Here is a 23,053-nt window from a genome sequence, read left to right on the forward strand (position 1 = left end):
CTCAACACAACACACATAAGTACATCAAAATCTTAGAACCTTTCCTTTTCTAAGTCAACGCACACCTACCTGTGCTATAGCTTTGTTAGGAAAACAAACAGACACTCTGTACTGTAATATGACTAGTTTATTGACAATGGTCAGATACAGTAGCGTGTTCCAGATGGTAGTGAGTCTCTGTGATGGTCTTCTCCTGATATCCACTCAGCCCAGCGAGTTCCAGCCAGGAGAGAAAGACCTGGTCCTCGTCCGTACTGCTCAAAGTACACTTCTGGCTCCTTGGCAACGGTCCTTCTGTTGTCCGGGAGAAAGTGGAGACCTGCAGGGTAGAAGAACCGAGAGGCAGGAAACCAGAACAAACATCCCACATCAGCCTCCTGGAGATCATCCAGGCCCTGTGTCCAAGTGTCCTGGAGCCAGACACTGGACCCCAAGCTGCTCCCCATGAACAGGCTAGCCTTGCATAGCAGCTCCCTCGCTGTAGGTGTGTATGAATGGGTGAATGAGAGGCATAATGTAAAGTGCTGTGGGTGCCAGGATGGGTGACTGAGAGAGAGAGAGAGACAGAGAGACAGAGAGAGAGAGAGAGAGAGAGAGAGAGAGAGAGAGAGAGAGAGAGAGAGAGGTGTGTGTATGTGAGAGAGGGACAGAGCCAGCCAGCCAGCCCTTTACGTTGCTGGATACTTAAACGTAGGCCGTCCTACTGGCCTACTGGAACATCTTGACGATAGACTTTTGAAGCGCACGGAACATTCGTACGTGTAGAGGACGTCTAGGGGGCTCCTGGTTGGTCTCGTGGTCCTTCGACTGCTCCAGATTGGCAGGCGAACCACACTTAGCCCCTGTGACAAGATAACATTGTAAATTGGTGAATTTGAAGTTAGGCTTTGTCAGAGTAATTAGCCCAATCTACAGGGTGACTTTGTGATTCATTAAGGATGACAAGCAGTGGTGGTCGCTCACCAGGTGTGACGTGAGAGCTGGGGGGAAGCTCCTCCTGGGCTGAGGGCTTCTTGGGCTCCGTCTTTCTCTTCAGAAACTGCAGGGGAAAACACAGAACATGCTGGAATCTATGGAAACTATATGACAACACCTCTCAGTCCACAAAAGCATCAAGATTTAGAACAACAACAGCCACTCAGTCACAACACTGCCTCTTCATTCTATACTTGCTCCATCACATGAATAACCAACCCATGGTCATTCATTCTGTACTCATACGATATACTATAAGCTCTGCTCTATAAGCTCTATTACATCAATAACCCACCTTGTTCTTGAAGAGCTTGGCTTTCTTGCTCCACCACTTCAAGCCCTTCTTTGGCTTTTTCGTCTCTCCAGCAGAGGTAGACGCTGTCCCAGCATCGATGATCGCTGCAGGGCTGAGCTCGCCGAGATCTTCCCCAGGACACGGAGCTGCAGCAGCAGACTCACACAGAGTGTCCCTCACCCTCTCCGTCAGGATCCTGACCGTGCAGTCCAGGGTCTCCTGGCAGGCCAGGCTGGAGGTCGAGGGAAGGTCCAGTTCCAGGCTCTCCTGCAGCTGACCCTGAACTGGGCTCTCAGCAAAGCTGTGGATGAGCTCCTGTCTGGAAGGTATCGGGGTGATGATCTCGAATTCACTATCTTGGAGAGCCAACAGCTTGTGTGCAGCTTTCTGCAGGGTCCTCAGCGTGCTGTCATAAAGCAGCTGGCTGGAGGAGTGGACCTGCTCCCAGAACTTCACGCCACCAGATCTGATCTTAGCTGAGGCCTTGTGCTGCTCTACCACCTCATGGAGATCATCCAGGATCACACCGAGCAGGTTCTCACAGTTCTCAGAGGAGACCAGCAGAGATGGACGCTCTGAGCTCTCTGGATTGGCCGCATGAGGTGAGCCACGAGGGGTTGAGGGCTGGCGAGAGAGCTTCTGAGTTGCTCTCCTCAAGGCCTGCTGGAACAGATCCTTCCCTTTGGTCGCATACTCTTTTATGATCTTTCCCACTCGCTTGTCATTAGAGTGCCCAGCTGCGGGTGTGCCCTGTGTACATAAAAAAATCAAGGTCTCCTGGACCTCGGTGGTCCTGTGTCCACTCCCTGGCAGAAGGGTGTCAACGAACAAGGAGCGGTAAATGTGGGAAAAGGACAACTCTGGGCGCCTTAGGATCAGTGAATGATCCAAGATGGCTGAGATGCCTTCGATCAGCTCATCGATCTCCACTTCCTCTACGCCCTTGTTCAGACAGGCCAACATCTGTTCGTTGGCCAGCTCCTGGAGTTTGGTCAAGCCTTCGTTCTTCACGCTCTCCCTATAGCAGAACTCACTGCTTATGGCTCTGCAGGCCGCCGTCACCGTGTCGACAGACCTGATCAACAGAAGCCTGATGAGAGACGAGGGCAAACTTTCCAGGGACGTCTCGCTCATCAAAGAGACGCTCTCGTCCGCCGTCACATCACCCATCCTGGAAGAGCTCACCAGGGGGGTCAGTTTGGCCGCTGCCTTGCAGACCATCTTCTTGGCTGCAGAGGAAACATCCAATGTGTCCCATCCTGTGAGGGAGGAGCTGTTGCCTGCTCTGGATGTTGAAGACTGGCTTTCCAGCAACTCAACAGCACTTTTTATGGATTCGATGATCTCCTCGACCAGGTCACTGGCCAGGGAATGTCCATAGCGACCACTCCCCAGATAAGGGATCATTTGTCCTTGGCTGGATGGCGATTTGGACGAGCCCTCCTTCCTACACGGCCCAAACTGCTCCTCCAGTTTCAGCTCCACAGCCTGGACAACGTTGGTCCTTGACATGGTGGTGAGGAGCTCTCCGAGGGACCTTCCAGACGACCGACTGCTGCTCCCTGACCTCCTCAGCAGCGGTAGAGTCTGCACGTCAGCACAGACAGCAGAGAGGAAGTAGCTCACAGTGGAAAAAACAGGCCCTTGAGCTTCTTCTTGGAGGGCGGCCCTGGCTGCCAGGACGTTGCTGATGACCGCCTCGATCAACTCAGCTGCCACAGAGCCCAGACTGGCCTTGGCCTCCACCTGCAGATCCGGAGAGGGTGGTCCACTGTGTCTGCTGGCTGTGCCAGGGCGCATTCTCTCCAGTCCACTGACACCCTGGGAAGTGGACGCAACCTCCAGGCCTTTCAGCTGGTCTTTTGACCCAGTGGCGGGTACTGGAGGAGGGGGCAAATCTGAAGGCTCAACCAGGTCCATGTCCTCCAAACTTACAGGCCTCACGGTCAACACCCTGATGAAGGTGCCCTTGTCTCCAGACAGACTCCCCTCTCTTCCCTCGTTCTGAGATGAGTCTTTATTATCTTTCTCCATGTCTCTTCCTCAACCACTGCCTCAGGTCCACACTGGCTGTAACAGTCTGATTTGAGAGAGAGGCTTTCACACCTGACCCCTGAAAATACAGACTTTTCCAAAGAACACAGAGAATATAATTACTTTTTCAGAATAATCTAGTATCTACTTACATATCTACATGAAATAATTTGTCTTGGAAATGTAAACTTTACAACTTAAGGTGCAAAACAATGGGACCATATTACATTATAATATTTCTGTCTTCCAATACGAATTTGTCAAGGTTAAGGTGTTGCAGTGATCTAAATCCTTGTCCAATAAAATGTTTACGTAAAACTGAGCACAGTGATCAGAACGGCCTTTATTTGATGAATTACGTCATAATACAAGCCAACGTCATCAAACAGCAGATGGCAAAATTTGAAGATGTCTCTATTGACTTTTCCAAAGAACACAGAATAATAGGCTACAATAACTTTTTCAGATTCATGTATTATCTACCTGAGAACATCGTCTTGAAAATGTAAATCTTACAACTTGAAAAAGTCTCCGTATCTACCTTACAACTTTAAGGTGCAAAACAAACTGAATATCAACTTATATATATAATATGTCTGTGTTTCAATACTAATTCGTCAAGGTGAAAGCGTCCCAGAGATCTTTATCCTTTGTCCATGTTTTACTTAAAACTGAGCACCGTGAACAGAACCACCTTTTATAGTTTATTTGAAGAATAATACAGCAAACGTCATTAAACAGCAGACGTCGAAATTTACTTTTCCAAAGAACACAGATTAAGGCTACAGTAACTTTTTCAGATCTATGTATTATCTACCTTCACATCTACCCGAAAACATCTTCTTTAAAATTTAAACCTTACAACTTGAAAAAGTCTCCCGTTTCTCCCTTAACTTGAAAAAGTTGTAGGTGCAAAACAATCTGAACATTTACTTACATTATAATATTTCTGTGTTGCAATACGAAGTCGTCAAGGTGAAAGCGTCGTAGAGATCCAAATCCTTGTCCAAGAAAATGTTCAATAAGAAATGAGAGCAGTGATCAGAACGGCCTTTTATAGTTTAATTGATGAATTACGTCATAATACAGCAAACGTCATCAAACAGCAGGTGGCGCTCTTTACACCCAGTCTGTTTAGAGTCCAGGCCTGGTCTGTTATTCAGTGTTAAACAGGGGCGTGCATTTAATAGTACATTAACAGTTTTAATCACGTTTTGAAAAAGTGAAAATGTGTACCCCTCACCACACATTTTGTATCAAGAAAAATATATTTAACGGCGGTATCCACTGTTATATAGATTTTGAAAAGCTGTGCCACCCACATTAGAAAATGAACTGACAAAGTTGATGTTCCATAATGTCTGATTTAATTATGATTTGCCCATTTAGACAAATCAGGTTTATTTCAACTGGATATCATCCTTGTGCACAGACGCTCCACCTTGACACTTTAGGAGGCTACTAGTTCTCTTGAACGCTGCTTGTCTTGCATCCTCTGCACAGGACCATCGACCCAAACAGGAAGCTGCAACTTTTTCATTGGTGTGTTTATGATATTCATACTAACATAACAACCACCGGATTGTAACGCCTGTTGATAACAATGTTTAATATCAGCAGACAAGCGAAGGGAGGAGTTGGAGAAGGAGCTGGGGGAGGTGTTGAAGGACACCCTGGCCGGGCTGGAGGAACTGGACCACTTCCTGGATGCTGTGGAGAGGCTGGCGGTCACTTCTGGGTTTGTGTTCGATGACGAGTGTCCGTTTGGTGACCATGAAGTGAGCCCTGCCAGTGTCCGTGATGTCATCACTGCCTCACAGGAAGCGTGTCCTCTGCTGGTCCAGTTCAGGAGGAACGCACGGGACTTCTTTCTGCCCAGCCTCTTCAACGTGCCGGTGTTGGCTCTCCAGCTGGACTCATACATACGCAGCACCCAGCAGCTCTGTGACAAGCTGGAGAGCAAGTAAGAGAGGCCAGTGTAGTCTGTTACTGTAGCCCCAGCTTGCTGGATCAGGATGCAGGGTTACATTCAGTCTTATTATTCTTATACTATTACATGATCTCAACTTCCTTTTTCCACTGCAGGTTGATGACAGCATCACAGGCAGAGATTGAACCAAGGTAACACCTGTCCTTGACATCCTATGAATCCCTCGTAGCCTGTTTTATTGTTTTACTGTATGTTGTAACTTCTGCTGCCTATTCGGTGTTATTCAGACTTCAGAAGGTTTCTGTTTTGTTTTCCTCATCAGTCAATGGATGTTTTGGAGAAAGAAGAAGGAAAATGTTGACCTTGGGGACGTGAGTGATGCATCCGTGCTGAATATGCTGGTCCATCTCAAATACCTCAGTGATGTCAGGTAAGCAGAACTCCCATTTCTATTTTACATGCCTCACCTTAAATTCTGGACTCTAACTCTGTGGCTTTCTAACTATCAGGACCAACCAGGACTTCAGACTGGTTTTCCTGTTCCAGGAGGAAGCTAAAAACTTCATGGAACTCTTCATCCAGAGCAAGCCCAGAATGTTGCAGTTCCTGACTGACCTGGAGGGGAGTGCCGTCCAGCTAGACAACATGAAGCGTGGGCCCAGATCTCCACTGTGGCAGGCAGCTCCGTGGGGGCGGTTGGAGGGGTCCTGTCCATCGTGGGCCTGGCCCTGATCCCCATCACAGCAGGCGTCTCCCTGGCTCTCACCATGGCTGGTGTGGGCATGGGGGTCACCAGTGGGGTCAACAGCGTGGTCACCACAGTCACAGAGATGGGCGTCAACCGCACTCAAAAGATAAAAGCCAACAAGTTTTTCCAGAGTTTTATGAAGGAGGTGCAGACCATCCAGGGGTGCCTGGAAGATGTGGCCACAAAGATGCTTCCCGTGGTGAGTGAGGTGGATGCGACCGCGGGAGCAGGGAGGATCGTGGGGAAAGTTGGTGCCATTGGGAAAGGAATCGACTCCTTGATCGATTGTGCCTCGGGTATGAAACTTCTGAGGAGTGAGGATGCGATTGCTGACCTGGGACAGGCCGCTAAAGGGACGCCCCTCGCCCTCTCCAAGGCAGCCCGGGAGGGGTTCATCGCTCTCAACGCCCTGTTCATTGGCCTGGACGTGTTCTTCATCTGCAAGGAGAGCGTCGGCCTGGCCCAGGGCAGCAAGAGTGAGGTTTCCCAGCTCATCCGGGCACGAGCACGGCTCTGGCACTCTGAACTGGAGTCATGGCAGAAGATCCACGACTCCCTGCAGAGAGGCCTGCTAACGTCCCAGGACAGCCAGAACCTGCTGAAGATGCCCTTTTACCCCCTGGAGGAGATGAAGAAGATAAACCAGGAGGATTATTTATTGGCCTGACCAATAATGAGGATTTCTCAGTTTAATGGATCATTGCCTGCACGTGATTGCGACACTCCTACAATAAAGACACAAAACCTTACAAGTTTTGGTCATTTGAAGCATTTATTACATTCCTGTGACACTTTACCTCAGAACTTTTTAAAATTGTATTTTAGGGTCAGGTGGGACTGTCAGTCCATTCATGATGTTAGGGTCATGTTGGTTAGGGTTAGGGTTAGTAGCCCTAATCTCTTCAGAAACCACTCTTCTTGTTCCTGGTATTTGTCTTCCTCCTCTTCCCCTTCCAACTCCTCCTCTTCCTCTGATTGCTTCCCTTCCTCCTCCTCCTCCTCCTCTAATCCGAATTCTGCCTCATCCTCTGACTCTCCCTCCAACTGCCCTTACTCTGTCTACATTGTCCCTTGCTCTGTCTGCATTGTCCATTACTCTTTCTGCATTGTCCCTTACTCTGTCTGCATTGTCCATTACTCTGTCTGCATTGTCCCTTACTCTGTCTGCATTGTCCCTTACTCTGTCTGCATTGTCCATTACTCTGTCTGCATTGTCCATTACTCTGTCTGCATTGTCCATTACTCTGTCTGCATTGTCCATTACTCTGTCTGCATTGTCCATTACTCTTTCTGCATTGTCCCTTAATTTGTCTGTATTGTCGTGAATGTGAATGTGCATATCTGTCTTTTGATTTACCTGTTGGCTATAGCATGTTGTGTCCAACCACAACACATCACACACATAAGTACATCAGAATCTTAGAACCTTTCCTTTTCTAAGTCCACACACACTTACCTGTGCTATAGCTTTGTTAGGAAAACAAACAGGACTGTTACACTCTGTACTGTAATATGACTAGTTTATTGACAATGGTCAGATACAGTAGAGTGTTCCACATGGTAGTGAGTCTCTGTGATGGTCTTCTCCTGATATCCACTCAGCCCAGCGAGTTCCAGCCAGGTGAGAAAGACCTGGTCCTCGTCCATACTGCTCAACGTACACTTCTTGCTCCTTGGCAACGCTCCTTCCGTTGTCTGGGAGACAGTGGCCCAGGAGACCTGCAGGGTAGAAGAACCAAGAGGCAGGAAACCAGAACAAACATCCCACATCAGCCTCCTGGAGAGCATCCAGGCCCTGTGTCCAAGTGTCCTGGAGCAAGACACTGGACCCCAAGCTGCTCCCCATGAACAGGCTAGCCTTGCAAAGGTATGTCTGTGTGTGTGTGTGTGTGTGTGTGAGTGAGTGAGTGAGAGAGTGAGAGAGTGAGAGAGTGAGAGAGTGAGAGAGTGAGTGAGTGAGAGAGTGAGAGAGTGAGAGAGTGAGAGAGTGAGAGAGTGAGAGAGTGAGAGAGTGAGAGAGTGAGAGAGTGAGATAGAGAGAGAGAGAGAGAGAGAGAGAGAGAGAGAGAGAGAGAGAGAGAGAGAGAGAGAGGGAAGGTGTGTGTATGTGAGAGAGGGACAGAGCTAGCCAGCCAGCCCTTTACGTTGCTTGATACTTAGACGTATCAGTAGGCCATCCTACTGGCTCCAAGACATCTTGCACGTCTTGAAGATAGACTTTTGAAGCGCACGGAACATTCGCACGTGTAGAGGACGTCTAGGGGGCTCCTGGTTGGTCTCGTGGTCCTTCGACTGCTCCAGATTGGCAGGCGAACCACACTTAGCCCCTGTGACAAGATAACATTTTAAATTGGTGAATTTGAAGTTAGGCTTTGTCAGAGTAATTAGCCCAATCTACAGGGTGACTGTGATTCATTAAGGATGACAAGCAGTGGTGGTCGCTCACCAGGTGTGACGTGAGAGCTGGGGGGAAGCTCCTCCTGGGCTGAGGGCTTCTTGGGCTCCGTCTTTCTCTTCAGAAACTGCAGGGGAAAACACAGAACATGCTGGAATCTATGGAAACTATATGACAACACCTCTCAGACCACAAAAGCATCAGGATTAAGAACAACAACAGTCACTCAGTCACAACACTGCCTCTTCATTCTATACTTGCTCCATCACATGAATAACCAACCCATGGTCATTCATTCTGTACTCATACGATATACTATAAGCTCTGCTCTATAAGCTCTATTACATCAATAACACACCTTGTTCTTGAAGAGCTTGGCTTTCTTGCTCCACCACTTCAAGCCCTTCTTTGGCTTTTTCGTCTCTCCAGCAGAGGTAGACGCTGTCCCAGCATCAATGATCGCTGCAGGGCTGAGCTCGCCGAGATCTTCCCCAGGACACGGAGCTGCAGCAGCAGACTCACACAGAGTGTCCCTCACCCTCTCCGTCAGGATCCTGACCGTGCAGTCCAGGGTCTCCTGGCAGGCCAGGCTGGAGGTCGAGGAAAGGTCCAGTTCCAGGCTCTCCTGCAGCTGACCCTTAACCGAGCTCTCAGCAAAGCTGTGGATGATCTCCTGTCTGGAAGGTATCGGGGTGATGATCTCGAATTCACTATCTTGGAGAGCCAACAGCTTGTGTGCAGCTTTCTGCAGGGTCCTCAGCGTGCTGTCATAAAGCAGCTGGCTGGAGGAGTGGACCTGCTCCCAGAACTTCACGCCCCCAGATCTGATCTTAGCTGAGGCCTTGTGCTGCTCTACCACCTCATGGAGATCATCCAGGATCACACTGAGCAGGTTCTCACAGTTCTCAGAGGAGACCAGCAGAGATGGACGCTCTGAGCTCTCTGGATTGGCCGCATGAGGTGAGCCACGAGGGGTTGAGGGCTGGCGAGAGAGCTTCTGAGTTGCTCTCCTCAAGGCCTGCTGGAACAGATCCTTCCCTTTGGTCGCAAACTCTTTTATGATCTCTCCCACTCGCTTGTCATTAGAGTGCCCAGCTGCGGGTGGGCCCTGAGTACATAAAAAAATCAAGGTCTCCTGGACCTCGGTGGTCCTGTGTCCACTCCCTGGCAGAAGGGTGTCAACGAACAAGGAGCGGTAAATGTGGGAAAAGGACAACTCTGGGCGCCTTAGGATCAGCGAATGATCCAAGATGGCTGAGATGCCTTCGATCAGCTCATCGATCTCCACTTCCTCTACGCCCTTGTTCAGACAGGCCAACATCTGTTCGTTGGCCAGCTCCTGGAGTTTGGTCAAGCCTTCGTTCTTCACGCTCTCCCTATAGCAGAACTCACTGCTTATGGCTCTGCAGGCTGCCGTCACCGTGTCGACAGACCGGATCAACAGAAGCCTGATGAGAGACGAGGGCAAACTTTCCAGGGACGTCTCGCTCATCAAAGAGACGCTCTCGTCCGCCGTCACATCACCCATCCTGGAAGAGCTCACCAGGGGGGTCAGTTTGGCCGCTGCCTTGCAGACCATCTTCTTGGCTGCAGAGGAAACATCCAATGTGTCCCATCCTGTGAGGGAGGAGCTGTTGCCTGCTCTGGATGTTGAAGACTGGCTTTCCAGCAACTCAACAGCACTTTTTATGGATTCGATGATCTCCTCGACCAGGTCACTGGCCAGGGAATGTCCATAGCGACCACTCCCCAGATAAGGGATCATTTGTCCTTGGCTGGATGGCGATTTGGACGAGCCCTCCTTCCTACACGGCCCAAACTGCTCCTCCAGTTTCAGCTCCACAGCCTGGACAACGTTGGTCCTTGACATGGTGGTGAGGAGCTCCCCGAGGGACCTTCCAGACGACCGACTGCTGCTCCCTGACCTCCTCAGCAGCGGTAGAGTCTGCACGTCAGCACAGACAGCAGAGAGGAAGTAGCTCACAGTGGAAAAAACAGGCCCTTGAGCTTCTTCTTGGAGGGCGGCCCTGGCTGCCAGGACGTTGCTGATGACCGCCTCGATCACCTCAGCTGCCACAGAGCCTAGACTGGCCTTGGCCTCCACCTGCAGATCCGGAGAGGGTGGTCCACTGTGTCTGCTGGCTGTGCCAGGGCACATTCTCTCCACTCCACTGACGCCCTGGGAAGTGGACGCAACCTCCAGGGCTACCAGCTGGTCTTTCGACCCAGTGGCGGGTACTGGAGGAGGGGGCAGATCTGAGGGCTCGACCAGGTCCATGTCCTCCAAACTTAAAGGCCTCACGGTCAACACCCTGATGAAGGTGCCCTTGTCTCCAGACAGACTCCCCTCTCTTCCCTCGTTCACCTCGGGCTGAGATGAGTCTTTATTATCTTTCTCCATGTCTCTTCTTCAAACACTGCCTCAGGTATAAACTTGCTGTGAAGGTCTGATTTGAGAGAAAGCCTTCCACACCTGGCCCCTGAAAAGACAGACTTTTCCAAATAACACAGAGAATATAATTACTTTTTCAGAATAATCTAGTATCTACTTACATATCTACATGAAATCATTTGTCTTGGAAATGTAAACTTTACAACTTAAGGTGCAAAACAATAGGACCATATTACATTATAATATTTCTGTCTTCCAATACGAATTTGTCAAGGTTAAGGTGTTGCAGTGATCTAAATCTTTGTCCAATAAAATGTTTACGTAAAACTGAGCACAGTGATCAGAACGGCCTTTGATGAATTACGTCATAATACAAGCCAACGTCATCAAACAGCAGATGGCAAAATTTGAAGATGTCTCTATTGACTTTTCCAAAGAACACAGAATAATAGGCTACAATAACTTTTTCAGATTCATGTATTATCTACCTGAGAACATCGTCTTGAAAATGTAAATCTTACAACTTGAAAAAGTCTCCGTATCTACCTTACAACTTTAAGGTGCAAAACAAACTGAATATCAACTTACATATATAATATGTCTGTGTTTCAATACTAATTCGTCAAGGTGAAAGCGTCGCAGAGATCTTTATCCTTTGTCCATGTTTTACTTAAAACTGAGCACCGTGAACAGAACCACCTTTTATAGTTTATTTGAAGAATAATACAGCAAACGTCATTAAACAGCAGACGTCGAAATTTACTTTTCCAAAGAACACAGATTAAGGCTACAATAACTTTTTCAGATCTATGTATTATCTACCTTCACATCTACCCGAAAACATCTTCTTTAAAATGTAAACCTTACAACTTGAAAAAGTCTCCCGTTTCTCCCTTAACTTGAAAAAGTTGTAGGTGCAAAACAATCTGAACATTTACTTACATTATAATATTTCTGTGTTGCAATACGAAGTCGTCAAGGTGAAAGCGTCGTAGAGATCCAAATCCTTGTCCAAGAAAATGTTCAATAAGAAATGAGAGCAGTGATCAGAACGGCCTTTTATAGTTTAATTGATGAATTACGTCATAATACAGCAAACGTCATCAAACAGCAGGTGGCGCTCTTTACACCCAGTCTGTTTAGAGTCCAGGCCTGGTCTGATATCAGTGTTAAACTGGGGCGTGCATTTAATAGTACATTAACAGTTTTAATCACGTTTTGAAAAAGTGAAAATGTGTACCCCTCACCACACATTTTGTATCAAGAAAAATATATTTAACGGCGGTATCCACTGTTATATAGATTTTGAAAAGCTGTGCCACCCACATTAGAAAATGAACTGACAAAGTTGATGTTCCATAATGTCTGATTTAATTATGATTTGCCCATTTAGACAAATCAGGTTTATTTCAACTGGATATCATCCTTGTGCACAGACGCTCCACCTTGACACTTTAGGAGGCTACTAGTTCTCTTGAACGCTGCTTGTCTTGCATCCTCTGCACAGGACCATCGACCCAAACAGGAAGCTGCAACTTTTTCATTGGTGTGTTTATGATATTCATACTAACATAACAACCACCGGATTGTAACGCCTGTTGATAACAATGTTTATTATCAGCAGACAAGCGAAGGGAGGAGCTGGAGAAGGAGCTGGGGGAGGTGTTGAAGGACACCCTGGCCGGGCTGGAGGAACTGGACCACTTCCTGGATGCTGTGGAGAGGCTGGCGGTCACTTCTGGGTTTGTGTTCGATGACGAGTGTCCGTTTGGTGACCATGAAGTGAGCCCTGCCAGTGTCCGTGATGTCATCACTGCCTCACAGGAAGCGTGTCCTCTGCTGGTCCAGTTCAGGAGGAACGCACGGGACTTCTTTCTGCCCAGCCTCTTCAACGTGCCGGTGTTGGCTCTCCAGCTGGACTCATACATACGCAGCACCCAGCAGCTCTGTGACAAGCTGGAGAGCAAGTAAGAGAGGCCAGTGTAGTCTGTTACTGTAGCCCCAGCTTGCTGGATCAGGATGCAGGGTTACATTCAGTCTTATTATTCTTATACTATTACATGATCTCAACTTCCTTTTTCCACTGCAGGTTGATGACAGCATCACAGGCAGAGATTGAACCAAGGTAACACCTGTCCTTGACATCTTATGAATCCCTCGTAGCCTGTTTTATTGTTTTACTGTATGTTGTAACTTCTGCTGCCTATTCGGTGTTATTCAGACTTCAGAAGGTTTCTGTTTTGTTTTCCTCATCAGTCAATGGATGTTTTGGAGAAAGAAGAAGGAAAATGTTGACCTTGGGGACGTGAGTGATGCATCCATGCTGAATATGCTGGTCCATCTCAAATACCTCAGTGATGTCAGGTAAGCAGAACTCCCATTTCTATTTTACATGCCTCACCTTAAATTCTGGACTCTAACTCTGTGGCTTTCTAACTATCAGGACCAACCAGGACTTCAGACTGGTTTTCCTGTTCCAGGAGGAAGCTAAAAACTTCATGGAACTCTTCATCCAGAGCAAGCCCAGAATGTTGCAGTTCCTGACTGACCTGGAGGGGAGTGCCGTCCAGCTAGACAACATGAAGCGTGGGCCCAGATCTCCACTGTGGCAGGCAGCTCCGTGGGGGCGGTTGGAGGGGTCCTGTCCATCGTGGGCCTGGCCCTGATCCCCATCACAGCAGGCGTCTCCCTGGCTCTCACCATGGCTGGTGTGGGCATGGGGGTCACCAGTGGGGTCAACAGCGTGGTCACCACAGTCACAGAGATGGGCGTCAACCGCACTCAAAAGATAAAAGCCAACAAGTTTTTCCAGAGTTTTATGAAGGAGGTGCAGACCATCCAGGGGTGCCTGGAAGATGTGGCCACAAAGATGCTTCCCGTGGTGAGTGAGGTGGATGCGACCGCGGGAGCAGGGAGGATCGTGGGGAAAGTTGGTGCCATTGGGAAAGGAATCGACTCCTTGATCGATTGTGCCTCGGGTATGAAACTTCTGAGGAGTGAGGATGCGATTGCTGACCTGGGACAGGCCGCTAAAGGGACGCCCCTCGCCCTCTCCAAGGCAGCCCGGGAGGGGTTCATCGCTCTCAACGCCCTGTTCATTGGCCTGGACGTGTTCTTCATCTGCAAGGAGAGCGTCGGCCTGGCCCAGGGCAGCAAGAGTGAGGTTTCCCAGCTCATCCGGGCACGAGCACGGCTCTGGCACTCTGAACTGGAGTCATGGCAGAAGATCCACGACTCCCTGCAGAGAGGCCTGCTAACGTCCGAGGACAGCCAGAACCTGCTGAAGATGCCCTTTTACCCCCTGGAGGAGATGAAGAAGATAAACCAGGAGGATTATTTATTGGCCTGACCAATAATGAGGATTTCTCAGTTTAATGGATCATTGCCTGCACGTGATTGCGACACTCCTACAATAAAGACACAAAACCTTACAAGTTTTGGTCATTTGAAGCATTTATTACATTCCTGTGACACTTTACCTCAGAACTTTTTAAAATTGTATTTTAGGGTCAGGTGGGACTGTCAGTCCATTCATGATGTTAGGGTCATGTTGGTTAGGGTTAGGGTTAGTAGCCCTAATCTCTTCAGAAACCACTCTTCTTGTTCCTGGTATTTGTCTTCCTCCTCTTCCCCTTCCAACTCCTCCTCTTCCTCTGATTGCTTCCCTTCCTCCTCCTCCTCCTCCTCTAATCCGAATTCTGCCTCATCCTCTGACTCTCCCTCCAACTGCCCTTACTCTGTCTACATTGTCCCTTGCTCTGTCTGCATTGTCCATTACTCTTTCTGCATTGTCCCTTACTCTGTCTGCATTGTCCATTACTCTGTCTGCATTGTCCCTTACTCTGTCTGCATTGTCCCTTACTCTGTCTGCATTGTCCCTTACTCTGTCTGCATTGTCCCTTACTCTGTCTGCATTGTCCATTACTCTGTCTGCATTGTCCATTACTCTGTCTGCATTGTCCATTACTCTGTCTGCATTGTCCATTACTCTTTCTGCATTGTCCCTTAATTTGTCTGTATTGTCGTGAATGTGAATGTGCATATCTGTCTTTTGATTTACCTGTTGGCTATAGCATGTTGTGTCCAACCACAACACATCACACACATAAGTACATCAGAATCTTAGAACCTTTCCTTTTCTAAGTCCACACACACTTACCTGTGCTATAGCTTTGTTAGGAAAACAAACAGGACTGTTACACTCTGTACTGTAACATGACTAGTTTATTGACAATGGTCAGATACAGTAGAGTGTTCCAGATGGTAGTGAGTCTCTGTGATGGTCTTCTCCTGATATCCACTCAGCCCAGCGAGTTCCAGCCAGGTGAGAAAGACCTGGTCCTCGTCCATACTGCTCAACGTACACTTCTGGCTCCTTGGCAACGCTCCTTCCGTTGTCTGGGAGACAGTGGACCAGGAGACCTGCAGGGTAGAAGAACCGAGAGGCAGGAAACCAGAACAAACATCCCACATCAGCCTCCTGGAGATCATCCAGGCCCTGTGTCCAAGTGTCCTGGAGCAAGACACTGGACCCCAAGCTGCTCCCCATGAACAGGCTAGCCTTGCAAAGGTATGTCTGTGTTTGTGTGTGTGTGTGTGTGAGTGAGAGAGTGAGAGAGTGAGAGAGTGAGAGAGTGAGAGAGTGAGAGAGTGAGATAGAGAGAGAGATAGAGAGAGAGATAGAGAGAGAGATAGAGAGAGAGATAGAGAGAGAGAGAGAGAGAGAGAGAGAGAGAGAGAGAGAGAGAGAGAGAGAGAGAGAGAGAGAGAGAGAGAGAGAGAGAGAGAGAGAGAGAGAGAGAGAGAGAGAGAGAGAGAGAGGGGAGGTGTGTGTATGTGAGAGAGGGACAGAGCTAGCCAGCCAGCCCTTTACGTTGCTTGATACTTAAACGTATCAGTAGGCCATCCTACTGGCTCCAAGACATCTTGCACGTCTTGAAGATAGACTTTTGAAGCGCACGGAACATTCGCACGTGTAGAGGACGTCTAGGGGGCTCCTGGTTGGTCTCGTGGTCCTTCGACTGCTCCAGATTGGCAGGCGAACCACACTTAGCCCCTGTGACAAGATAACATTTTAAATTGGTGAATTTGAAGTTAGGCTTTGTCAGAGTAATTAGCCCAATCTACAGGGTGACTGTGATTCATTAAGGATGACAAGCAGTGGTGGTCGCTCACCAGGTGTGACGTGAGAGCTGGGGGGAAGCTCCTCCTGGGCTGAGGGCTTCTTGGGCTCCGTCTTTCTCTTCAGAAACTGCAGGGGAAAACACAGAACATGCTGGAATCTATGGAAACTATATGACAACACCTCTCAGACCACAAAAGCATCAGGATTAAGAACAACAACAGTCACTCAGTCACAACACTGCCTCTTCATTCTATACTTGCTCCATCACATGAATAACCAACCCATGGTCATTCATTCTGTACTCATACGATATACTATAAGCTCTGCTCTATAAGCTCTATTACATCAATAACACACCTTGTTCTTGAAGAGCTTGGCTTTCTTGCTCCACCACTTCAAGCCCTTCTTTGGCTTTTTCGTCTCTCCAGCAGAGGTAGACGCTGTCCCAGCATCGATGATCGCTGCAGGGCTGAGCTCGCCGAGATCTTCCCCAGGACACGGAGCTGCAGCAGCAGACTCACACAGAGTGTCCCTCCCCCTCTCCGTCAGGATCCTGACCGTGCAGTCCAGGGTCTCCTGGCAGGCCAGGCTGGAGGTCGAGGAAAGGTCCAGTTCCAGGCTCTCCTGCAGCTGACCCTTAACCGAGCTCTCAGCAAAGCTGTGGATGATCTCCTGTCTGGAAGGTATCGGGGTGATGATCTCGAATTCACTATCTTGGAGAGCCAACAGCTTGTGTGCAGCTTTCTGCAGGGTCCTCAGCGTGCTGTCATAAAGCAGCTGGCTGGAGGAGTGGACCTGCTCCCAGAACTTCACGCCCCCAGATCTGATCTTAGCTGAGGCCTTGTGCTGCTCTACCACCTCATGGAGATCATCCAGGATCACACTGAGCAGGTTCTCACAGTTCTCAGAGGAGACCAGCAGAGATGGACGCTCTGAGCTCTCTGGATTGGCCGCATGAGGTGAGCCACGAGGGGTTGAGGGCTGGCGAGAGAGCTTCTGAGTTGCTCTCCTCAAGGCCTGCTGGAACAGATCCTTCCCTTTGGTCGCAAACTCTTTTATGATCTCTCCCACTCGCTTGTCATTAGAGTGCCCAGCTGCGGGTGGGCCCTGAGTACATAAAAAAATCAAGGTCTCCTGGACCTCGGTGGTCCTGTGTCCACTCCCTGGCAGAAGGGTGTCAACAAACAAGGAGCGGTAAATGTGGGAAAAGGACAACTCTGGGCGCCTTAGGATCAGCAAATGATCCAAGATGGCTGAGATGCCTTCGATCAGCTCATCGATCTCCACTTCCTCTACGCCCTTGTTCAGACAGGCCAACATCTGTTCGTTGGCCAGCTCCTGGAGTTTGGTCAAGCCTTCGTTCTTCACGCTCTCCCTATAGCAGAACTCACTGCTTATGGCTCTGCAGGCTGCCGTCACCGTGTCGACAGACCGGATCAACAGAAGCCTGATGAGAGACGAGGGCAAACTTTCCAGGGACGTCTCGCTCATCAAAGAGACGCTCTCGTCCGCCGTCACATCACCCATCCTGGAAGAGCTCACCAGGGGGGTCAGTTTGGCCGCTGCCTTGCAGACCATCTTCTTGGCTGCAGAGGAAACATCCAATGCGTCCCATCCTGTGAGGGAGGAGCTGTTGCCTGCTCTGGATGTTGAAGACTGGCTTTCCAGCAACTCAACAGCACTTTTTATGGATTCGACGATCTCCTCGACCAGGTCACTGGCCAGGGAATGTCCATAGCGACCACTCCCCAGATAAGGGATCATTTGTCCTTGGCTGGATGGCGATTTGGACGAGCCCTCCTTCCTACACGGCCCAAACTGCTCCTCCAGTTTCAGCTCCACAGCCTGGACAACGTTGGTCCTTGACATGGTGGTGAGGAGCTCTCCGAGGGACCTTCCAGACGACCGACTGCTGCTCCCTGACCTCCTCAGCAGCGGTAGAGTCTGCACGTCAGCACAGACAGCAGAGAGGAAGTAGCTCACAGTGGAAAAAACAGGCCCTTGAGCTTCTTCTTGGAGGGCGGCCCTGGCTGCCAGGACGTTGCTGATGACCGCCTCGATCAACTCAGCTGCCACAGAGCCCAGACTGGCCTTGGCCTCCACCTGCAGATCTGGAGAGGGTGGTCCACTGTGTCTGCTGGCTGTGCTGGGGAGCATTCTCTCCACTCCACTGACGCCCTGGGAAGTGGACGCAACCTCCAGGGCTACCAGCTGGTCTTTCGACCCAGTGGCGGGTACTGGAGGAGGGGGCAGATCTGAGGGCTCGACCAGGTCCATGTCCTCCAAACTTAAAGGCCTCACGGTCAACACCCTGATGAAGGTGCCCTTGTCTCCAGACAGACTCCCCTCTCTTCCCTCGTTCACCTCGGGCTGAGATGAGTCTTTATTATCTTTCTCCATGTCTCTTCTTCAAACACTGCCTCAGGTATACACTTGCTGTGAAGGTCTGATTTGAGAGAAAGCCTTCCACACCTGGCCCCTGAAAAGACAGACTTTTCCAAATAACACAGAGAATATAATTACTTTTTCAGAATAATCTAGTATCTACTTACATATCTACATGAAATCATTCGTCTTGGAAATGTAAACTTTACAACTTAAGGTGCAAAACAATGGGACCATATTACATTATAATATTTCTGTCTTCCAATACGAATTTGTCAAAGTTAAGGTGTTGCAGTGATCTAAATCCTTGTCCAATAAAATGTTTACCTAAAACTGAGCACAGTGATCAGAACGGCCTTTGATGAATTACGTCATAATACAAGCCAACGTCATCAAACAGCAGATGGCAAAATTTGAAGATGTCTCTATTGACTTTTCCAAAGAACACAGAATAATAGGCTACAATAACTTTTTCAGATTCATGTATTATCTACGTTCACATCTACCCGAGATCGTCATCTTGAAACTGTAAACTTTACAACTTGAAATAGTCTCCTTATCGTCCTTACAACTTGAAAAAGTCTCCGTATCTTCCTTACAACTTTAAGGTGCAAAACAATCTGACCATTTACTTAACGCTACATTATAATATTTCTGTGTTCCAATACTAATGTGTCAAGGTGAAAGCGTCGCAGAGATCTTTATCCTTTGTCCAATAACTTGTTTACTTCAAACTGAGCAGTGATCAGAACGGCCATAGTTTATTTGAACAAAACGTCAGAGAATAGGCTACAATAACCTTTTTAGATTAATGTATTATCTACCTTCACATCTACCCGAAAACATCGTCTTTAAAATGTAAACCTTACAACTTGAACAAGTTTCCCGTTTCTCCCTTAACTTGAAAAAGTTGTAAGGTGCAAAACAATCTGAATATTTACTTACATTATAATATTTCTGTGTTGCAATACGAAGTCGTCAAGGTGAAAGCGTCGTAGAGATCCAAATCCTTGTCCAAGAAAATGTTCAATAAGAAATGAGAGCAGTGATCAGAACGGCCTTTTATAGTTTAATTGATGAATTACGTCATAATACAGCAAACGTCATCAAACAGCAGGTGGCGCTCTTTACACCCAGTCTGTTTAGAGTCCAGGCCTGGTCTGATATCAGTATTAAACAGGGGCGTGCATTTAATTGTACATGAACTGTTTTAATCACGTTTTGAAAAAATGAAAATATGTACCCCTCACCACACATTATGTATCAAGAAAAATATATTTAACAGCGGTATCCACTGTTATATGGGGGGAATTCGGGTAATCTGGGACATTAGGTAATGTGGGACACCTTAAGAGCGCTTTCTTCTCTGCTATGACATCTCCACAGAAGTTTGATTATAGGTTTAGCATGGATGTTATGTGACTGAAATCACAAAACGTGATTGACGTGTGGGTGTGGTGGAGGAGGGTTAGATGGCTGAGTTAGATGGCTGAGCGGTTAGGGAGTCGGGCTATTAATCAGAAGTTTGTTGTTTCGATTCCCGGCCGTGCCAAATGACGTTGTGTCCTTGGGCAAGACACTTCACCCTACTTGACTTGGGGAGAATGTTCCTGTACTTACTGTAAGTCGCTCTGGATAAGAGCGTCTGCTAAATGACCAAATGTAAAGAGAGGGTCAGGGTACTAGTCAATCAGAGAACTCCGATGAGAAAATGCATTCCGAAAATTCTAGATTACCCAAATTCACCTTATATCCACATTGGAAAATAAACCAATGCCACTAGTGTTCCATTTTTCCTGAATTAAAGTGTGTTTTTCCCATTTAGCTTGAAGAATCAGCTTTATTTTGACTGGATATCTTCGTGTGTACGTGCACTGCCACTTCACCGTTACACAATAAACCCCCCCGAATGACACTCCAAGGCTGGCGATTCAATTTTGATTTGCCGGTGCCAACCATGGTGTCTATTCTAGCCTCTTGCAGCGTTTACTTAAATGACACTTTGGCAGCATGGAGTAATAATCCCTTACCTCCTGCCCTTATATGGTTGAGTATTTGATGTGCATGCACAGATCATAGACGATTGAAAAGCCAATGTCAGTAATTTCTTGACCTCATTTTAAGCTCCACCCCTCATTCAACAGGCTTTATATTCCGGCTCCCACGCAGCTTGCATCCCACTGGTGATTGTTTCTCAGTCTCTTACTGTCGCCGTTTCCTGTCCTCCTGTCGTTGAACTCCAAACTACAGGTAATGCAATGCAGCTCTAGCACTGGTAATCGTTTGCTGCACCACTTCACGAATTGTGCATGTATGTCAAATTATTTTAAAACGTAGCCTATTAATGTTATCTTCTTTTAAAAAGTTGCCTAATTAGTGTACTCGGTTATAACTAACTTCAATTAATTAGTTTATCCCCATACATCGTGCCTCAACTGGATTGGCTCGAGGGTAATTGTAATTGCTCGCAATAATCTGCAGGTGGTTTGCAAATCGACCTGTGCATCATTTAGTCAATTAAATTGATGCAGCGTGTCAGCCTAGTCTGCAAGTGAACTGGGTAGACGCTTAACTGTTTTTAATGACGTGCAGTTCCGTTTAAACTCTGCGTTGCAGTTATTTTGCAAGCGTGGTTGCCAAATGCACTTTTGACCGGCTACATTTCCAACCCCCAGTGTGCAGTGCAACATTCCTTGCCTTGGGTCACTTGACAGCCAACAATAGTATTTTATCATGTACACATTTGTAAGACTGTAATGGGACCACACCGAAGTTATCACTGTTCTAGCTCTGTAGCCAACTACATATCCGTTGATACAGTAGCTCGGTAACGTTAGGCAACTTGGCCTAACATCAGCTGTATCAGGGTAAAAGGAGATTGAATGCTTGCCCCAAGCTGTGTTTGTGCTGAATAGGCAGTGAAATGAGTCCTTGCTCTCCGTGGTGGAATGAGCATGTGGAAATGTTTTCCACGGCGTTAAGTGCCAACTGGATGGCTGAAGGATAAGAATAGCACATTATATTTGGCTAACCATTTCCAGGGACAGCTGCCACATGGCAGTCTATAGGTGAGCAGTAATGACCTTCCTGTATCTTCCAAGCGCTTCAATTACTGAGCTGTGACTTGAGGTCAAAGCAGATGACGGGTGCATTGAGGGGCCACTTGCTATAACCATATCAGTTGACCCAAGTTCAGACTGGAATCTGCAGCACCTCAGGTCTCCATCCTAACCTCTCGACTCGCGTTTCCGCGTTTAGCCAACTGCATCTCCGAGCTAGTTTGACCTGTTCTAGATTGACCTGTTCTAGTTTGCAAGGTGGGCTCACGCGTCTGTCTGGTTTCAGCACCATGGCCGAGAACAAGGAACAGACTTTCATTGCCATCAAGCCCGACGGCGTGCAGAGGGGGCTTGTGGGAGAAATCATCAAGCGCTTTGAGCACAGGGGATACAAGCTCATTGCCATGAAGATGGTCCAGGTGTGTTGATATGACTATTCATTCGGGGGGGGGGGGGGGGTGGAGGAGGTTGGGGTAGGTAATCGCATGTGAACTCCAAAACCAACCTACTCCATGTTCATGTTTGAGTTATCAGGTGACAGACGTGTGACCCTGCTGTGCTTCTGTCCGTGTTCTATCGTAGCCATCTGAGGAGCATGCCAAGCAGCACTACCTGGACCTGAAGGATCTGCCCTTCTACCCCAGCCTGTGCAAGTACCTGGCCTCCGGACCCGTCGTCGCCATGGTAATACCCCGTTTTCATTAGCCTCTCCGACCAGGGATCATCTGAGTTGTGGCCTTTTTTTGGGGGGAGTTTTATTTGAGGTCACGGTTCTCCTATCTTGAGGTCATTTTGAGAGTTTGATGGGTGGTGGGTTGAAGGGCAGTGATTCTCTGACTTGACGCTGGTCTGTGCTCAGGTTTGGGAGGGTCTGAGCGCTGTAAAGATCGGCAGGATGATGCTGGGAGAGACCAACCCCGCCGACTCCAAACCAGGCACCATCCGCGGAGACTACTGTGTCCAGATCGGCAGGTACGTAAGCCGCTCCGACACCGCAGACCGCTGCATGACCAGTAAATCAAGTTTAACACAAGTACACTAGGCTGTCAGACAAGAGCATGTCACTTGGTCCAAGTGACAATAAATGGAAGTCACTAGAGAAGCCATTATACTAGGTACAAGTCAAACACTAGATTAAAAAATTCCAGATTCTCCACTCGAGTTTCTGTCCCACTGACAACTGCTTGTTCAGAACCAGGAGTTTATCCCAGAGCTCCTCTTATAGGGCACTTAACCATACAGGCTGAGGCCCCGATGCAGTGACCTGGGTTCGGCCCAGCCTGCCACCCTGGGTTCGGCCCAGCCTGCCACCCTGACCTCGTGTCAAGTCATCTGATTGGTGTGTCTCTCTTCTGCAGGAACCTCATCCACGGCAGCGATGCCCTGGAGACCGCCAAGAAAGAGATCGCCTTGTGGTTCAAGGCTGAGGAACTGATCGCCTGGGAGAGCTGTGCCAAGCCCTTCCTCTACGAGTAAATCCAGAAGACTGAACCAGCCGGCTGACCCCCCTCCCTCCCATTCCCCCCCCCCCCCCCCCCCCCGCAAACACACCCACTTGCAACACTGACGCTAGAACTCCCAAGAAACACCCCGAAAGCTCTAGAACTTTATACCGACGCACTTGTCAATAAAATAATTATGGTTTACCTGATCCTTTTTCTTCTGTTCTCATTTTAAGATGTATTTGATGTATGCTTTTATATTTTACGAATAAT

The 23,053-nt window shown here is 48.3% G+C and overlaps 6 protein-coding genes across 11 annotated transcripts; 3 read left to right on the forward strand and 3 right to left on the reverse strand.

Moving 5' to 3' along the window:
- Nucleotides 1-109: 109 nt before the first annotated feature.
- Nucleotides 110-5,408, reverse strand: LOC146254050 (uncharacterized). 2 transcript variants are annotated; one of them, XM_084677710.1, is made up of 4 exons: nucleotides 4,242-5,408; nucleotides 1,271-3,396; nucleotides 964-1,039; nucleotides 110-842 (listed from the first exon to the last, which is right to left on the reverse strand). In XM_084677710.1, exons 2-4 carry the CDS (start codon nucleotides 3,302-3,304, stop codon nucleotides 709-711), a joined length of 2,244 nt encoding a protein of 747 aa, XP_084533836.1. In that variant the 5' UTR covers nucleotides 3,305-3,396; nucleotides 4,242-5,408; the 3' UTR covers nucleotides 110-708. The 2 variants fall into 2 exon arrangements, with proteins under 2 accessions (XP_084533836.1, XP_084533837.1); XM_084677711.1 differs by lacking the exon at nucleotides 4,242-5,408 and adding an exon at nucleotides 3,532-3,603.
- LOC146254051 (apolipoprotein L3-like) lies at nucleotides 4,533-6,716 on the forward strand. The gene is given in 6 exon segments (XM_084677672.1): nucleotides 4,533-4,536; nucleotides 4,922-5,267; nucleotides 5,390-5,425; nucleotides 5,557-5,664; nucleotides 5,744-5,889; nucleotides 5,892-6,716. Coding segments are annotated over 6 exon segments (1,398 nt in total). The 3' UTR covers nucleotides 6,650-6,716.
- Nucleotides 5,457-13,824, reverse strand: LOC146254052 (uncharacterized). Of its 2 annotated transcripts, none has more exons than XM_084677708.1 (5): nucleotides 11,712-13,824; nucleotides 8,736-10,870; nucleotides 8,429-8,504; nucleotides 7,439-8,309; nucleotides 5,457-6,601 (listed from the first exon to the last, which is right to left on the reverse strand). In XM_084677708.1, exons 2-4 carry the CDS (start codon nucleotides 10,776-10,778, stop codon nucleotides 8,161-8,163), a joined length of 2,268 nt encoding a protein of 755 aa, XP_084533834.1. In that variant the 5' UTR covers nucleotides 10,779-10,870; nucleotides 11,712-13,824; the 3' UTR covers nucleotides 5,457-6,601; nucleotides 7,439-8,160. The 2 variants fall into 2 exon arrangements, with proteins under 2 accessions (XP_084533834.1, XP_084533835.1); XM_084677709.1 differs by lacking the exon at nucleotides 11,712-13,824 and adding an exon at nucleotides 11,006-11,698.
- Nucleotides 12,002-14,185, forward strand: LOC146254053 (apolipoprotein L3-like). Its single transcript, XM_084677673.1, is given in 6 exon segments — nucleotides 12,002-12,005; nucleotides 12,391-12,736; nucleotides 12,859-12,894; nucleotides 13,026-13,133; nucleotides 13,213-13,358; nucleotides 13,361-14,185. Coding segments are annotated over 6 exon segments (1,398 nt in total). The 3' UTR covers nucleotides 14,119-14,185.
- A 1,360-nt stretch (nucleotides 14,186-15,545) lies between these two features.
- On the reverse strand, nucleotides 15,546-20,426 carry LOC146254054 (uncharacterized). Of its 4 annotated transcripts, none has more exons than XM_084677113.1 (5): nucleotides 20,310-20,426; nucleotides 19,225-19,288; nucleotides 16,252-18,386; nucleotides 15,945-16,020; nucleotides 15,546-15,825 (listed from the first exon to the last, which is right to left on the reverse strand). In XM_084677113.1, the coding sequence occupies exons 3-5, from the start codon at nucleotides 18,292-18,294 to the stop codon at nucleotides 15,677-15,679; spliced, it is 2,268 nt and encodes a 755-aa protein (XP_084533239.1). In that variant the 5' UTR covers nucleotides 18,295-18,386; nucleotides 19,225-19,288; nucleotides 20,310-20,426; the 3' UTR covers nucleotides 15,546-15,676. The 4 variants fall into 4 exon arrangements, with proteins under 4 accessions (XP_084533239.1, XP_084533241.1, XP_084533238.1 ...); XM_084677115.1 differs by lacking the exon at nucleotides 20,310-20,426 and adding an exon at nucleotides 18,922-19,013 and having other exon boundaries at nucleotides 19,225-20,202; XM_084677112.1 differs by lacking the exon at nucleotides 20,310-20,426 and having other exon boundaries at nucleotides 19,225-20,202.
- On the forward strand, nucleotides 20,405-22,989 carry LOC146254055 (nucleoside diphosphate kinase B-like). The gene is made up of 5 exons (XM_084677117.1): nucleotides 20,405-20,529; nucleotides 21,625-21,757; nucleotides 21,921-22,022; nucleotides 22,198-22,310; nucleotides 22,697-22,989. The coding sequence occupies exons 2-5, from the start codon at nucleotides 21,629-21,631 to the stop codon at nucleotides 22,812-22,814; spliced, it is 462 nt and encodes a 153-aa protein (XP_084533243.1). The 5' UTR covers nucleotides 20,405-20,529; nucleotides 21,625-21,628; the 3' UTR covers nucleotides 22,815-22,989.
- Nucleotides 22,990-23,053: the final 64 nt, after the last annotated feature.

Source organism: Hypomesus nipponensis, chromosome 17, assembly GCF_054491055.1.
Source record: "Hypomesus nipponensis isolate SF chromosome 17, ASM5449105v1, whole genome shotgun sequence".
NCBI classification, from domain to species: domain Eukaryota; kingdom Metazoa; phylum Chordata; class Actinopteri; order Osmeriformes; family Osmeridae; genus Hypomesus; species Hypomesus nipponensis.

Coding starts and splice junctions, on each gene's coding strand:
- LOC146254050 (XM_084677710.1), bottom strand. CDS start 3,304: ATGGAGAAAGATAATAAAGACTCATCTCAGAACGAGGGAAGAGAGGGG. Junction 1,040..1,270: donor CCAAGCTCTTCAAGAACAAG/GTGGGTTATTGA, acceptor TTTCCCCTGCAG/TTTCTGAAGAGAAAGACGGA. Junction 843..963: donor CAGCTCTCACGTCACACCTG/GTGAGCGACCAC, acceptor ATCTTGTCACAG/GGGCTAAGTGTGGTTCGCCT.
- LOC146254052 (XM_084677708.1), bottom strand. CDS start 10,778: ATGGAGAAAGATAATAAAGACTCATCTCAGCCCGAGGTGAACGAGGGA. Junction 8,505..8,735: donor CCAAGCTCTTCAAGAACAAG/GTGTGTTATTGA, acceptor TTTCCCCTGCAG/TTTCTGAAGAGAAAGACGGA. Junction 8,310..8,428: donor CAGCTCTCACGTCACACCTG/GTGAGCGACCAC, acceptor ATCTTGTCACAG/GGGCTAAGTGTGGTTCGCCT.
- LOC146254054 (XM_084677113.1), bottom strand. CDS start 18,294: ATGGAGAAAGATAATAAAGACTCATCTCAGCCCGAGGTGAACGAGGGA. Junction 16,021..16,251: donor CCAAGCTCTTCAAGAACAAG/GTGTGTTATTGA, acceptor TTTCCCCTGCAG/TTTCTGAAGAGAAAGACGGA. Junction 15,826..15,944: donor CAGCTCTCACGTCACACCTG/GTGAGCGACCAC, acceptor ATCTTGTCACAG/GGGCTAAGTGTGGTTCGCCT.
- LOC146254055 (XM_084677117.1), top strand. CDS start 21,629: ATGGCCGAGAACAAGGAACAGACTTTCATTGCCATCAAGCCCGACGGC. Junction 21,758..21,920: donor TTGCCATGAAGATGGTCCAG/GTGTGTTGATAT, acceptor GTTCTATCGTAG/CCATCTGAGGAGCATGCCAA. Junction 22,023..22,197: donor CCGGACCCGTCGTCGCCATG/GTAATACCCCGT, acceptor GTCTGTGCTCAG/GTTTGGGAGGGTCTGAGCGC.